The sequence below is a fragment of a genome, unplaced genomic scaffold (assembly GCF_019419815.1).
Source record: "Pyrus x bretschneideri cultivar Hongxiangsu unplaced genomic scaffold, Pyrus_bretschneideri_v1 Contig3, whole genome shotgun sequence".
Classification (NCBI taxonomy): Eukaryota; Viridiplantae; Streptophyta; class Magnoliopsida; order Rosales; family Rosaceae; genus Pyrus; species Pyrus x bretschneideri.
In genome coordinates, this window is record NW_025999612.1 from 12,058,916 (window position 1) to 12,074,390 (window position 15,475).

The 15,475-nt window shown below is 36.0% G+C and overlaps 1 protein-coding gene and 1 long non-coding RNA gene across 2 annotated transcripts; one reads left to right on the forward strand and one right to left on the reverse strand.

Annotated features, from left to right (window-relative positions):
* Nucleotides 1-9,684: 9,684 nt before the first annotated feature.
* Nucleotides 9,685-15,363, reverse strand: LOC103938461 (general transcription factor IIE subunit 1). Its single transcript, XM_009348469.3, has 10 exons — nt 15,190-15,363; nt 14,942-15,064; nt 14,055-14,175; nt 12,118-12,243; nt 11,778-11,887; nt 11,502-11,688; nt 11,181-11,384; nt 10,803-11,039; nt 10,518-10,707; nt 9,685-10,243 (listed from the first exon to the last, which is right to left on the reverse strand). The coding sequence occupies exons 1-10, from the start codon at nt 15,210-15,212 to the stop codon at nt 10,152-10,154; spliced, it is 1,413 nt and encodes a 470-aa protein (XP_009346744.2). The 5' UTR covers nt 15,213-15,363; the 3' UTR covers nt 9,685-10,151.
* Nucleotides 12,151-13,520, forward strand: LOC125479775. Its single transcript, XR_007260256.1, has 2 exons — nt 12,151-13,032; nt 13,324-13,520. It is a non-coding gene; the product is annotated as an uncharacterized LOC125479775 (long non-coding RNA).
* Nucleotides 15,364-15,475: the final 112 nt, after the last annotated feature.

The following is a 15,475-nucleotide window of genomic DNA, read 5'->3' on the forward strand; positions in this document are numbered from 1 at the left end:
TAGATGTTATTTTTTTCATTTTTTTTGGGTGGAATAGTTGGGGGTGAACCGGTGGCTTTCGGGTTGACTTGAACTAGGGTTAGAAGTTGGTATGTAAAACAATGAGAGCCATGATAGGGTGTTGTGTGACACATTGATATTTTGATGTACTTCTTGGATAAGCACAAAAATTTCCATATTCTCATAAAATAGTGCATTGTATTTGGACTTATGATTCTTTTCATATTTGTTGCATGAATCCCTCTGTTATTTCCCCTTTTTCCTTTTGTTCCTTCCTTAATTTGGATTGGAAATGAAGGAAATAGAATTTCAATCTTTGATCGGTTTGAAATTTGATTGGAGTAGGATTATTTTTCCCTTCAAATTTCTTTTTCTCATTACTTAGTACTACGGTCTAATGATATTACTCTTCACTTGTAAGTGAGAGGTCTTAAGTTTGATTCTCTCGAAAATGTGAATTTAAACCACATTATTGCTATATGTTGGGAGGCTTAACCCGATTTCCTGTTCCGTTTAATGTAGATAATATCGTTTGTTAAACAAAAAAAAAAAAAATATTTTCCCTTGCCTCATCTCTTATTTGAACGGTCACAAGAACAAGGAATGTGGAAGGGAGAGAATCATATTCCAATTTATTTTCTAAATAATGAAAGAAAATTAACAACTTTTCTTTTGTAAATGTACTGTAAGAATAACGAATCCTAAATAGCCAAATAAAATTGCAGAATTTCTTTAATAATATTTGTCGGGCATTCTTATTTAATGAATTACTTTTTGATCGAACAATATGCTAGAGAGATCACAATTGTAAGCCAATTTATAACCATAATATGATCTTCTTCTTTTTTTTTTTTTCTTTTTTTTTTAATTTTTTATTCTCATAACCTACTTGTTTTTCTTTCCTTTTATCTCATTACACAATTGTGTCTTACTTTAGTGCTTAAAGTTTTTGTTTATTTATAAAGCATGTGTTTGGTATATAAAATTGATATATACGCGTGTGAAATATGTTTTAGGCACCTGAGAGCCACAGTAAATATGCTATGTAATAGTAGTGAGTCATGGTAATTAAAATCAAATTATCAAAATTGTGCATGCTTATGTAATATAATAAAAAGTGACGGTCAGGATTGGATGTCTAATTACTAACTGTAACTTGTAGATGGGGTTCCACTTTAAGGGTCGTGATGGTCAGCGTGATGTTAGAGAGTGATGTTAGAGAGTGTGTCAAGAACACCACTCGATACATTAAGCATAATAATATAATTAGTGAAGTTTCTAATCAATTGTATTATAACATTTGATGTACGATGTTGTGTTCTCGGTATATTAAAAGTTTTCTCGTTAGAGAGATCATCTATATAAACTATATTTAATAGAATAAATGATATGGCGGTTGAGTTGAATTTCTTCTTTAATGATTTTAAAAAAAATCAACTTTCAACCGCCACATATGGTATAATTAAAAAGATATTTCTCAAGGATTTTCCTTAAAGATATCATTCGAAGATACATACATACATATATCCTGCCAAGTCTTACCTTGTAACTGATGGCAGAAAAGAATGGACATGAAACATGTAGTTTTAAAGTAGCGGTGTTTCACATCAATTACGTGAAGTTATGTAAAAAATAAAATAAAATTAAATATGTAATATCGTATTATTTGATTTACAATACTAGAATAACGTTTCTGAGGATGTAGGTAAGTCCGTCTCTTGATTGTGGTTTTGGGGCACATAATATTACATTACATTAGTGCCAAAGCCGGTCTTAGGTTGGACCGAGTATTGCAACTTGGAAATGTGTTTGCGTAATCTCATTCACTTAGGAATTTAGGAATTAGGGCTCGCCCCAGATTGCGACTTGGTCTTTCCATGCGTTTATAGACTTTTTGGTTTCTGCTATAATCGTCTGATTTGAAACCATTATCTCTCAACCTGCAGTAGATCACTATATATATAGTTAGGCATGAAGCATGCATTAATCGTTGTTCTGGTTTGGCCACCACAAAAGTTATCTCCCTATATTTCTACCATCCAATTCCTCAAGTCTGAAACTAATCATTGCCCATTTCTGCGTACCCACAGTTTTCCTTTTGGAAACCCTAATATGAAATCAAGCATGAATACTTTGAAGGGGCACGTAGTGGTAGGCTACCTTCCATCTCTAACATTTAAGTGATGACTAATTAGCAACTTATAGAATGGTTTATCAGGCCAGTTAAGACTTATAAGCCGTAATATATATTAGGTCCATTGGGTGCAACATACACACACACACACACACACACATACATGGGCGCAGATCCGTAGTATCACTTTTTTACACAACTTTTGACACACGTTTTTGTAGGAACTACTCTATAATGTATTTTAACGATTGAACCGTCTATCTTTTAGAACATCATTCATAGATCATTCTTGCAAAACAGTTAGATAAATCCAAAACCATTAGATATTCATTTGTAGTAAAGAAAATGAACGAATACAGTTATACAAAAAAAACCCTATACTCTAATTAATCTAACGGTCATATGGTTTTAGATTTTGGTGATTTTTTGGTAGACATGATCTTTGAGCGAAGATCTAAAAGATATATGGTTTGGATCATTGAAATACATTATAAAATGACCCCTAAAAATGTGTGTAAAAAAAATGATGACACGGTTCCGTCTCCATATATATTAAGGTTTACTTGATAATCATTCTGCTTCAAGTTTTAATTTTTAGTTTTTTTGTTATAAATAGAGGAGAAATACCTTGGAAGGGATGTAAAAGAAACGTACAGGAAATGATATACAAAATGAAATTAAAACCTAAAAACTATTTTAAGTTGTTTTCTCCTGTAAACAAGGGGTTGAAATCTAATAACTAAAAACAAAATAGTAATCAAAAGGTATATTCAGTTTCAGCATATGAAAATACCATACATATTTCATGCCAACATATTAGCCAACTTAGTATCTGAGATATACAAAGAACAAATTAAGCCACCCTTTCGAGTCAGATTAGTCCAAAAGGCAACTTCCAAATTTGTGATAATCTTTTTTAAACATACAGAACGAATACGACATATATCATCCCTCTTTCTCATAAGCGTTTACTGGATATGTACCTGTCATACACAAGTCATTATAATGGCCACTAAGATAATTAAGTGGCGTAATCACTTGGCGATGGCCGCAACGTTGACATGAAAGGAGAAGAATTAAATCAGAGTAGTTTAAACACTTGGATTGGTGAATATCTAGTCATTAAATTATAAGCTTTTCGGTGATCACGTTATTTATTTTTTAATATAACTTAAATTTATGTCACAAGGTTGTAGATACCGGTTGAGCAAAGTTCCTCACCAATATACCTACATTTAGAATTTTATTGTGGCGGTTTCTCAAACGAATCATGCATTACGTACATGACAATGCATATTTAGCTTACTCATTTAGCTCAGAATAAAATTGCAAGAAAGTTCTTTCTCAAAATTTATACATGTATGACCAACATGTTTCATAGGTTGTAAACAACATAATGAGTAGTTTTTGCTTTTTAAAAAGGGAATCAACTTCTGGTTTTGCCACCATAGTTCACATTTTCGAGGCCAAAAAGGCTCACAGAGATATTTCAGTCTCCCCATATCCCATTGTGTGATTCACAGAGGCACTTCATTGGTTGTAAACAGCATAATGAGCAATGACCTACCTTAATTATGTCAGATTGATTGTTGGGCTCTTCTGTCGTCTACCCTGGCTTATGTCATAAGAAATACTAGTTTAGGTACTTCAAGCCCAATAGCTACAAACTGGGCCTATATTTAACAGCTCCCGCCCAATTATTAGTTTTTCAAGCCCAATGTTATACAAGAAAATCCCATGTAAAACCAATTAATCACACAATTCCAAATAATGAGAATACATTCCACTTAGAGAAACCTAAGCTCTTTTGATGTGGCCTCGTCTGCTAACAATGGTTTGTTGTGATCTCGTTTGAAGGTGATGACATTACATATGCCTCAAGTGCAGGTTTATTACGTCGGTCATCTTTGTGGCAAATTTGTATCAGTGGTACCTTTGCTTTTACTAATAGTATTAGTGCTTGTGGTAGCTATTTAGAAGATTATCGTTTATGCTTGTTTATGTAAATTATCTCTAAATTAATGTATTGATCACGAAAAAAGTATACCCACGTGTGGCAATCCTTGTAACCATTCTAATGTATCAGTGAAATATATCTATCGCTTCTTGTCATAAAAAGAGAAACCTCTCATCTCTTTGATTAGCTTTTATGATCTTTTGCTTAAAAAGTGTATTTGTGAGAAATAATTTTCGCACATATATTCTTTTCCTCTCTATAGGCGTCCCACTTTATTTTTAATTATTGAATCTAATAAAATAAGAAACAATTTAAAATATGAGAATACTAAAACAATAAAATAAAATTTACAGAAATCATTTCTCGATCTCTATTTTCTCATCTTTGATTGTATGGTCACTAACCGTATGGGAAGCCAACCATGAACCAATTCACAACCCAAAAGAACAATTGCTACTTTTTCTATTTTCACACCAACAATACTTGATTACTCAAAAATGAGTAGGAACTCCTACTCAAAATTCCTCACAATTGTGTTCGTTGTCAATTTATAGAACTTCGTGTTTATAATCAAAACCGTTCATATTATAAATCACCCTATAAAGATCACCTCTGCAAAAAATCAAATAAAATTAAGGTCGTTTAGCCATCAAATTGTTTAAAAGCAAATGAACGGTATTGGTAAAAGCATTACAAACTGTCTATGTATTTGCTATAATAGATTGCCTAAACGATAAACGACCTTAGTTTTAATTTATTTTTTGCAAAGATGATATTTATAGTGTGATTCATAGTGTGAACAGTTCTGATCATAAGTACAAAACTTTGTGTTTAAAATATAAAGAATTTTGAGTAACAATTCATACTCATCTTTAAATGGCTAAGTATTCTTCTTTTCACACAACAGTATGAATCATCATTGTTCTAGAACTTCATATCAAACATGATCAAAGGATGGGTCATTGGATGCCCTAACGCCAAATGAGTTAATCACGTGTGAACTCCAACCGCAAATAAGCCAAAGTCTAATGAGAGAAGGCATGTGATTTACATATTTTGACCTTCTTCTCAAATACCAAACCCCATGTTGAAAAAATTGGAATGAAGATCATAAAGCTCAGAAAAAAAAAATGGTCGTAAGCAGAAATTGAAAGTTTGTAGATCCAATCAATATTGAGCATGTCAAATTATCAGAGGGACAAGCAAGGTGCTCAATTTCACCAACATCGATATTCTTACTAACTTATTAATTACCACCTGCACAATTCGTTAAGTATGAGGTTTTATTACTCTGTATTAGTTGGAGTGAAGTTAGGATATTTAAATTCTTCTTTTATTAGAGATACAATCGATGTGAGATATTTCCAACATGCACCTTCACATGGAACCCAATTTCACATGTGTGAGATATACAGAACGGCAACCATGTGAAGCCAAGAGGACTCACATTATCTGCAGGGCCTAGGGACCCACCGTCATTGCGCGGGGCCAAAGGGATCCACCCATCACGTAGCAGTACGGGTCCGCTCCCTGACTCTGATACTATGTCAAATTATCAGAGAGACGGGCCAAATGCCCATTTCCAACAACATCGATATTGTCATCAACTTGTTTATTACCACATGCACAATCCGTTAGATGTGGAATTTTATCACAAAAGGTCACAGTATTAGTTGGAGTGGAGTTGTTTAAACTCTTATGTTCTCAAATATACGATTGATACGAAATAGTTCAACATAGCATGTATTTGATATTTTTTTTTTATGAACCGGAAATATCATTACCAAGCAAAGATACCAACATATGTTTGATTTGATATCATAATTCGGAAGATACCTCTTTAACTAACTTGTTTTTCTAGATCAATCGGGGCATCGTTGAAAAATCCTAACCTCCCCGTTTTATGCAAAGTATTCTTTTACTCATGTCGCTATTGACGTTGGATACATGATCTTCCATCAACTCATCTGTTCAAATTTTATAATCTATAAATTAATTTGTGTCTCATAGTCAACCCTTTCTAGTAAGCCTTGCATAAGCCATGCATCAGCCATGCATCAGGTGGTAGAAAATTTAATATCGGATTTATATATTTAATTTCTAATTGCTGCTTTCTCAACTCTCATCGTCACTCATAACATAGCTTAATAATAAAACAAGGATAATGTCTGAGAAATTAAACTTTAAAATCAAATTTATAAATTAAATAATATATCATCAATAAAAAATAAGCATATTAATAAACATTAAGTAATAATTTAATCATCAACATTCACATCATTTGATGTTAAAATTTGATTTAAAATTTTAATCTCTTTAACATTAGCTATAAAATATTAATTCATTTATGCGTATAATATATATTGCACATATTTCGATATCCGTGACAATTGGCATGCCGTGCCGTCACAACCACTCTAGTTGCTTTCATTTTCATACCACCAATTAACTATTAATCAGAGTAAGACAGCCAAGAAATCATGTAATTCAGTGAGATCGATCGACCTTTCCTTTATTTCTGGCCAGAATATTTAGTGATCCATCGTTCAGCATGTTGTTGTATGGTGAAATCTCTGTAGTCATACATGCACATGATGATCATATGAATGGAGTGCACGTGAAAATTTATGATTAATTTGAAGGAATTTTCACGAATAATAAATGTGAAATTTTTTATAAATATTTCACTAGACATTATGGGATTTATTTCCTTTTTGAATTAATATTTGATTACAATGACATGAATAATACACAAAAGCTTAAGAAAAAAAATAAAAACTAAAAATGAAAAAACCTTGTCATCAATGGTGCAATGGGTTTGGACCGGTGGGAACAAGGCGCATTTCAGAACCATAACGAGGGTCGATCTCCGTTCCGCCCAGCTCCGGCCGCACAGGCACATATTTGTAAGGATGATCCTTTTGACGTTGCCCGTTCCGTTGGACAAATGGGGCAAAGTCAAATTTAGAAGCCAATAGTACTTTCCGGTTGCTCGAAGTGTAACTACGATCGGAGCTGCTGAGAGAATATGCTGCTGCTTGCGTAGGGTTTATGTGGTTACTGCTATTTTTGGAAACGAGATGAAACCAACCGTGGACGGATAACAAGATCAATGAGAGCCAAAGCATGAGACTAAAGAGGTGAGGAATAAGAAGCTTGGAAGCCATGGAAGGGGAGGGAGGGGATGAAAAATAGAGAGTAGTGCATGGAGAACAAAGAGACAGAGAGAGAATTTGATCTGAAGATTGTGGGAATAAAAGTTGCTAGGGTTTCTGTGTTTTAGAGAGAGGGTTGAGGGTTTTGGAAGCTTGACAGCTTAAATGTGCTATAACTTGTAGACCAACAAAGCTATCTAGCATAAGAAATGCTTGATAATCTGGTAAGAGGGGGAGAGAGAGAGAGAGAGAGAGAGAGAGAGAGAGAGAGAGAGAGAGAGAGAGGTTTGTAAGGCAAAGGGCCAGTAGATGCGGGGAGGGGGGGGCAGGATTGTCGAGCATTCTTCTACCAATGAGACTACCTTTGCGTTCAAGGAACCAATTAATTAGGGCCATCAAAAGTGAAAATTGTCAAACCTTTGGTTTATATATTGCGGTGACCCGAGAAGATGATGAAAAAATACATGGGATGAGATTAGGTCCCATTACTGTTGCAACACTCTAGAGCAACAGCCAACATATCTGCTTAATTTGAGGATTTCTTTTGTAGTTAACCTACAAACTCCATGATGAGATCGACTCATGATTCCGTTTTCATATTGATTCCAATGGAGTTTACTTGCAGGTTTTGAATTACAAGTTTTTTGATCCATGCAAATTTGAGTTAGGTTAGTTGGTCAAGTGTGACCCTCCTCTAGTACTCGAGATAATATCTCCCTCTGCGTATATTAGTATAGGATATTGCCTTCATCTTGTAAAATATAAAATATTGAGTTTTTGAATTACAATAGTACATGTATACAGATAGTCAAAATGCCCAGTGGTAAAAGACGAATTTGAGGCCCGTATTACACACGACACATCCTGAGTTCGATGATGGTGCTAGTGAATTACATAACGGTGTCCAATGGGAGGCTGAAATGCATCTGTGAGTCTTCTCGACCTCCATAAAGGTGGACTGTGATGACGAAACCACCAACTGATTCCCTTTTTATGAAAAGACAACATTGTGGGATGCCGGGGTTTGTGGACTCAGCCAGTCTGGTCTTAGCTTTGAGCATACTCTAGGCTAGCTAGCTATGAACAATTTGACCATCACAATTGATCACATATGTTTGTTTCATGCTAAATAAACAAAATTGGAAGATTGACTCTTTCATTTTTTAGATTTTATATATAATTTTCATGACATGTGGTAGCTTGCTTGTTTGACCTTATTGTCACGAGGGATCGAATTCAATTCATGTTCGAGTTTTCAATTCATATTCACACGCTTAGCTACATATATGCCATAACTATGTTAATGCACGCTAAGTAATTGCATGGGAGGAAACAATTCCTTTGCTTTCCTGATACTCTTTCTTTTTATATATTTTCTTTCATTTGTTTCATTGGTTTTTGTAAATTTGATCCTCTTTTGAACTAAACAAAAGTCGCAACAAAAAATATATTTGACAACTCAACTTTTCTTTAAACACCGAGCTGATTAATATAATAGAATTCAATTTTACTCGCGTTTATCATTATAAAACACCTAAATAATCATCAAACGGTCAGACAATTTTTTCAATTTGACTAAATATTTGCACGGAGGTAAAAGATGGAATATATGGTTAGCGTTGTATTGCTTTATAAATTGATTAGAGTTCTATTAATTTACAAATTGGTTAGTACTTGAGCGCTGTTGTTGTGACGAGACATTTGAATGTCAATGCACTTTTTTGGTGCATAAAATGGAGTGGAATAAGCAAATACCAATACGAATATAGAATTTAGCAAGTTACACAAAGATCCAATATGGTTGTGTGTGCAAGCACGATCTCCAAAGGCATTATATCCGCTCTTTACTCTCTCTCTCTCTCTCTCTCTTTTCCGGGAATGGGCATGGACTTTGAATTGCCTTTTTTCCAAGATAAAAGCCTCTTGTCGGGTGGACCAAATCCATGGAGACCATGGATTCAGATCGCCATATGGCTGGCAAGCAATTAACATGCCCTTTTACCTTCCTTTTTCGTGGGGAAATTTGGTATTTGTCTGATTAGGTTACCCTCGTACAAAGGAGATACTAGCGTGGAGTGCCCTTCTTAGTCTCACCCACTTTGCCTCAGTAGGACAGTATGCCCACATGGCAACCGGTCTACTCATTTTCACAAGAAATACTTATATGACACGAGATACCGGCCGTGCTTAGAAAGTTTTTGTCCTTCTATTATCTACTCTGACCACAATCAGCCACGTGGGGTTGCCGACGTGGCCCAACATTTTTCATCTACTTTTCTTAGATGACATTGACCTCTTTGATCTCAACTTTTAACACTGTTTCTGGCCCATTCCTTTTTACTTTGAAAGCACAAAGTTCAAACAAGTTGTTGGCCATCTCAAAAATTGAGAAAATAAGGGTGTTGATGGCAAATTCTGTAATTTTAAGAACACAAGAATTTCCACTAATTTACCTAAATTATACCAACTCTGATGATATTTTTAGCAACTTTACAATAGTTGGTCCGTACCGGGAGTTAAGTTCCAATACGCCTGCCTCATGAGAATAAGGTTTCAAATTCCCCTTTCTCCGTCAACAGCTGATCCACGGCCTAAATCCTAGCAAAACCATCGGAATTCAGTGTACAAATCCTTCAAAGGATACTGAGTCGATGAAAATTACGTGAACTGTTGCATTTGTCACACTAAATCTGCCAGCAAAGACTCGAGGAGTAACAAACGAAGCCAAGACCAAGTAAAAATCAGCAGTACTCCACCTAATACACAAGAAAAGGAAAACTGCACCTACGGTGCGGACCTAAGCACTGCTTTTGATTACTTTGGACCTTTCAGATCCTCGAAATCCATACCGTTCACTAAATCAGCCTCGTCAATAGCACCAGCTTCAGCGTTCAGGTCATGTTCTTTAGCCTTCCTCCCAGTCTATATCATCCTCATCGTCCGCTATAGCATCAGCTTCGACGTTCAAGTCATGGACCTTATAATTTTCTGCATTACCTGTAGTGTGTATGAGAAAAGATGTCAAACAACAATATTCAAGCACATCAATGAAGAATCTGTCACAATGCATTGTCAAAATTTGTACTTCTATACAGAAATGAACTGCGAATCAAAAACTTGAATATGCATACAGCATAAATCAACACATGTATTGGCTTAATGACCACGTGCCATTCTCATTGTTTGTCAAAATTAACTGAATTAGAGGACGGCAATTCAAATTAGAGAACAATCTGAAATTGAACACTGATTGCCAAATACTAACATTTACCTGTTACTGGAGCCTCTTCCCAGTCTACATTACCTTCTCCTTCATCCTCGCGCTTTGACTTCATGCCAACCCGACGATTAGGAGACACTGCGGAGGGACCATCAGAGATCTGTGTTTCCTGTGCTTTCTTAGCTTCTTCTTCTTGCTGTCTTTTTATTAGAGCAGCATAATATGCTTTTAAATACTCATCCTGTAAAGCAATGAAGATACAATTAACTCAAAAGTTTAATTAATTAATTTATTTATTTTGAAGGGGGTCTCAAAGCAAGAAATTATTGCACAAACCTGTATATTTTTCTCATTATTTTCGGTACTGAATTTTTTGTCTTCTGAGAACTCTGGAGCTGCTACACTTCCAATGGCATCCATCTTTTGCTCCTGCTTGACCTCTCCACGTTGTTCTTTTGTAAGGTTCATGCCTTGCTTGATCATCCAAGGTGGCAAAACTTTCAGGCTTGTACCATCAGCTTCAGATTTAATATCCTTTCCTTTTCCTTCAACCCCAGAGAAATCAACTTCAACCTGCAAACGGAGATATTTCAAATCCTCACAGCTGATGCAATACCATATAGTCATTACTGTCAAATAAAAAACAGTTATTGCAAACACACCTCAAGGCTGAGAGACATGATTGGATATTTGGAGGGAGGGGACAAGACTTACCTTTGTATCTCCAAGAAAGGGCATTGGCGTTCCACCGTATCCCATCCCATGAGAAGATTTGGAGGGATCCATGGCACTAGACTCACCATTCTCCGCACGTCTAGCAGCACTTGCTCGCGCTTCCCAAGCTTGGAGACTTCCAAATTCAGGAGGAGATAAGTCTTTAACTCTATTAATTTGGTCCATTAGAGGCTTCAGCTGTACCTGCATTCATTTCATTTATCAACTCAGAGAACCATTAGAGCAGTAGAATACAGAATACACGAGTACAGTAAAGTGCATCATTACATATCAAAATCAAGAAAAAGACAGAGCAAAAACCTCCATCTTTTGAAGCAAGTCTTTTAATTTTTCACGTCGCCGCCTCCTTGCATTGTCGTCTCCATCTCCTACTACTTCTTGCGAAGCTAGCTTGTCACTCTCAGCCACAAGTTCTCCATTGCAACTTTCACAATGGAAGTACTCATCCTCCATAGACACCAGTTGCAGTGCATCTAAAGCGTTGTATCTAAAGATTTGCGCTTGCATGCATAATTCAAGTATCAAAATGAGGAACACACAGAGAAACACACAGGAAAAAGAAGAAACAGTTGAGACCTTTTCCCACAGTTGGGGCATACATATTCCTGAACTGTGTTCTTGTCCTCCAACTCATCTTTCAGTTTTTTCCGCAAACGGTGCAGTCTGTACCTTACCACATCATATATCTGAAATATACACTAGTTTAGGCCCTAACCGAAAAAATAGAAGCCAATATTTTATCAGCAATTGATACATTGAATAATCTAGTCAAGCCAGCAAAACTTCCAACATTGAATCATTCACCATCTAGTTATCGATCTAATTGTTTTTTGTTTTGTTTACAATTAGTCAATTACATAACTAAAAATAAGAAAAGAATCTAGATATATATTTATACAAAATCTATAAAACCAACCTGTGCATAATCCAGACAGCAGTAAGAGTGAGTGTGCATCTTAACTTTCTCTTCCCCTTCTTTTACAGGTGGACCATCTCCTGTGGCAGCAACAGCTGCATTGTGCACCTTTGCACCCTTAGCTGTCTGCAAAAATTAATGATATAAGGAATAAAACCTACATAAAGGGTTACTCGCCAAATAGGGCAGCTTGTTAATCCATATCAATCAACAGCAAAAAGAAGCAAGATTTGTTCTGTATAAATTACTAGACGTCAACCTTTATATATAAGGGAAAGATTACTATAATTCATCAAATAGAGATCGATGGACTACTAGGACAACCACAATGCACAAACTACGAAGATTAATTGGAATGGCAGAATCATCTAGCATAACCTAAAATGAAATTTATCAAAAAGCAATCCCTCATTACATCTTCCATCATAAGATTAAAGTTGCAAACGACCTTGAGGGCTTGAGTGTCCAATATATCAAAAAATAGTGTTAAACAATAACAGAACATATATACAGAGTAAATTTTATTTATAAGGAACAAGTGTTAATAACAAGGTGTTCTTGCAGGTTTAAGCAAGTTGTAAGCAAAAAAATTGATTCCCTGCCTTCACAACAATATCTAATTACCTTTTTAAACCTGATTAAACCCTCATATATGAAGACTACAATAACCTGGTACATCAGCTTGACCTGCCTCAGGTTAATCAAATGCAATCTAGTTCTTTCAGGAAAACTATACAACTATTTCTCTTTTGACACATTTATACCAGGGCCTTTCTTGTTAGCTTCTGGAATTTGAGAAAATAAATTCTCTTGAACACACACGCGCACATACTGGTGTTTATCTCTTTCTATTGTACCTCATCTTTTAAGAGGTGTCATATCAGAGTTTATCTGGTTACTGTCCAAGTCACATGGGTTGGACTTGGATTTCCCTTTGTGCTTTTATCTTAGGGTTGGGGATAAAGTGAAGTAACAGCTAAGAGCCTAAGACCATTCTCTTATAATTGGCAAACCCGTAAAGCCATTAGACAATTTGGACCGAGGGGCCTCAAAGCTCCAGCATTGCTTTAGGAAATCCTGGTTTACTCAATTTCTATTTGAAATGACTAATGGTACAAACTAGATTGAGCACTAGGATCACTTACAAGTGAAAGATACCTAAAAATACAGATACCGACAATGATAAAAATCTTGGTTTACACAAAGGTTGGACTTGGATCCCCCTTTGTGCTTTTATCTTAGGGTTGGGGATAAAGTGAAGTAACAGCTAAGAGCCTAAGACCATTCTCTTATAATTGGCAAACCCGTAAAGCCATTAGACAATTTGGACCGAGGGGCCTCAAAGCTCCAGCATTGCTTTAGGAAATCTTGGTTTACTCAATTTCTATTTGAAATGACTAATGGTACAAACTAGATTGAGCACTAGGATCACTTACAAGTGAAAGATACCTAAAAATACAGATACCGACATTGATAAAAATCTTGGTTTACACAAAGGTTGGACTTGGATCCCCCTTTGTGCTTTTATCTTAGGGTTGGGGATAAAGTGAAGTAACAGCTAAGAGCCTAAGACCATTCTCTTATAATTGGCAAATCCGTAAAGCCATTAGACAATTTGGACCGAGGCGCCTCAAAGCTCCAGCATTGCTTTAGGAAATCTTGGTTTACTCAATTTCTATTTGAAATGACTAATGGTACAAACTAGATTGAGCACTAGGATCACTTACAAGTGAAAGATACCTAAAAATACAGATACCGACATTGTTAATATTCTTCTTGGTTTAACCCTTCAAGCATGTAGAAACTTCTCTCTGTTTTTGAATATTAATATTCACAAAATGAATCAGAATAATACGTAAAACTCATCAGATGGACCAAACCAACTGGTAACCAAAAAGCATTGAATAATACACAATAACTAAGATCAAACGAATGACCTCTCTCCTATGATCTCTGGTGACCAGTTTTTCCTCCTCAAAAAATCGCAAAGTACGACGAAGTTGCTTCGAGTGCAGTTTCAAGTCCTTTGCCAAATCTTCTTCCCTTACCCATTGTCGTCTGGCATCAAAACATCTAAATATTACTCACAAGCAAACAAATGACAAATTATAAAAGCTTGTGCACCTTCACCCTCAAACACACACACACACACACACACGGAATCACCCATGTAATGCACAATAAAAACCCTCATAGCAATGTCTATGCTAAGTTTTGTAGGGCCCATTTGGGATTGCTTGTGGACTGGAATAATTAACGTGTTTTTAGATAACCAAAAGCGCTTCTCACTACGAATTCATTTGGGACTGCTTTTGTAGGAAGCACTTATGCTTATAAGTGCTTTTGCTCATAAGTCCAAAAATTCAAGAGCTTCCTAGAAAATCACTTCTACGATCCAAAGGGGCTTTCAAATTTTTCTGCCAAACGTAGTGAGAAGTGCTTTTGGTTGTAAACATGTATTGTTAGTGCTTCCAGAAGCAATCCCAAATATGCCTAGGTTTGACAGGAAAACTTAAAATGCTTATGGGTCATAGAAGCACTTTCTGGAAAGCAGGAAACACCAAACATGTGCGAGTGCTTTTCAAGGAAGCACTTGGGTAATCAAACTCACACACGAAATTCAACCAAAATAGTTGCTCATAGCTCACTTCACCAACCCTAATTCACATTTTCCCTCTCCAATTACTCAGTCAGTAATCGTAGTTACCAATACTCTCTCACTCCACATTTCTACGATTTCGGGTTTCAATCAACTTAAAATTTTCATCTTTCAACCTAAAAACGCTACCTTAATCCAAAAAACAATACAATTAACTTCACAAACCTCGATAGAGCATCGAGCACCACCACCGCAATCCCCCGATTATCGCTCCGTCCGGTCTTGGGCTGATTCTCCCCTTTCGTCGGTATGTCATCGTAAAACGCCCTCGCAGTAAGCTTCACCAGCCTGAATTCCGATTGAAATCACCAAGAAGATAATCAAATACGACATTAAAATTTCTGCAGTTTTAAATGAGAGCGCAAATTGATCGATTTAATACAGAAACCCTAGGGGAGTTCAAGAACGACTACTTGTTGAACGGCTCGATGCTCATCGTCTACGAATCAATTTCCGGCGAATTTCTTCTGATTTTTGAATAATTTCTCTCTCTCACTGCTGCGTGCGCGGGTTCAGTTGGGCTACTGCGAGAGAGAGAGAGAGAGAGAGAGAGAGAGATCTGTGGCTCTCTGGTAGGTTATGGAGGGACCTATGGTAATGCCGTATGCCTTATGCAGTTGAGTAATTTGCCTAAAAGGCCGTTGAGAATATGCGATTCACGAATGGGGTTGGAAGGTTTCTGAACTATTATAATAAAAC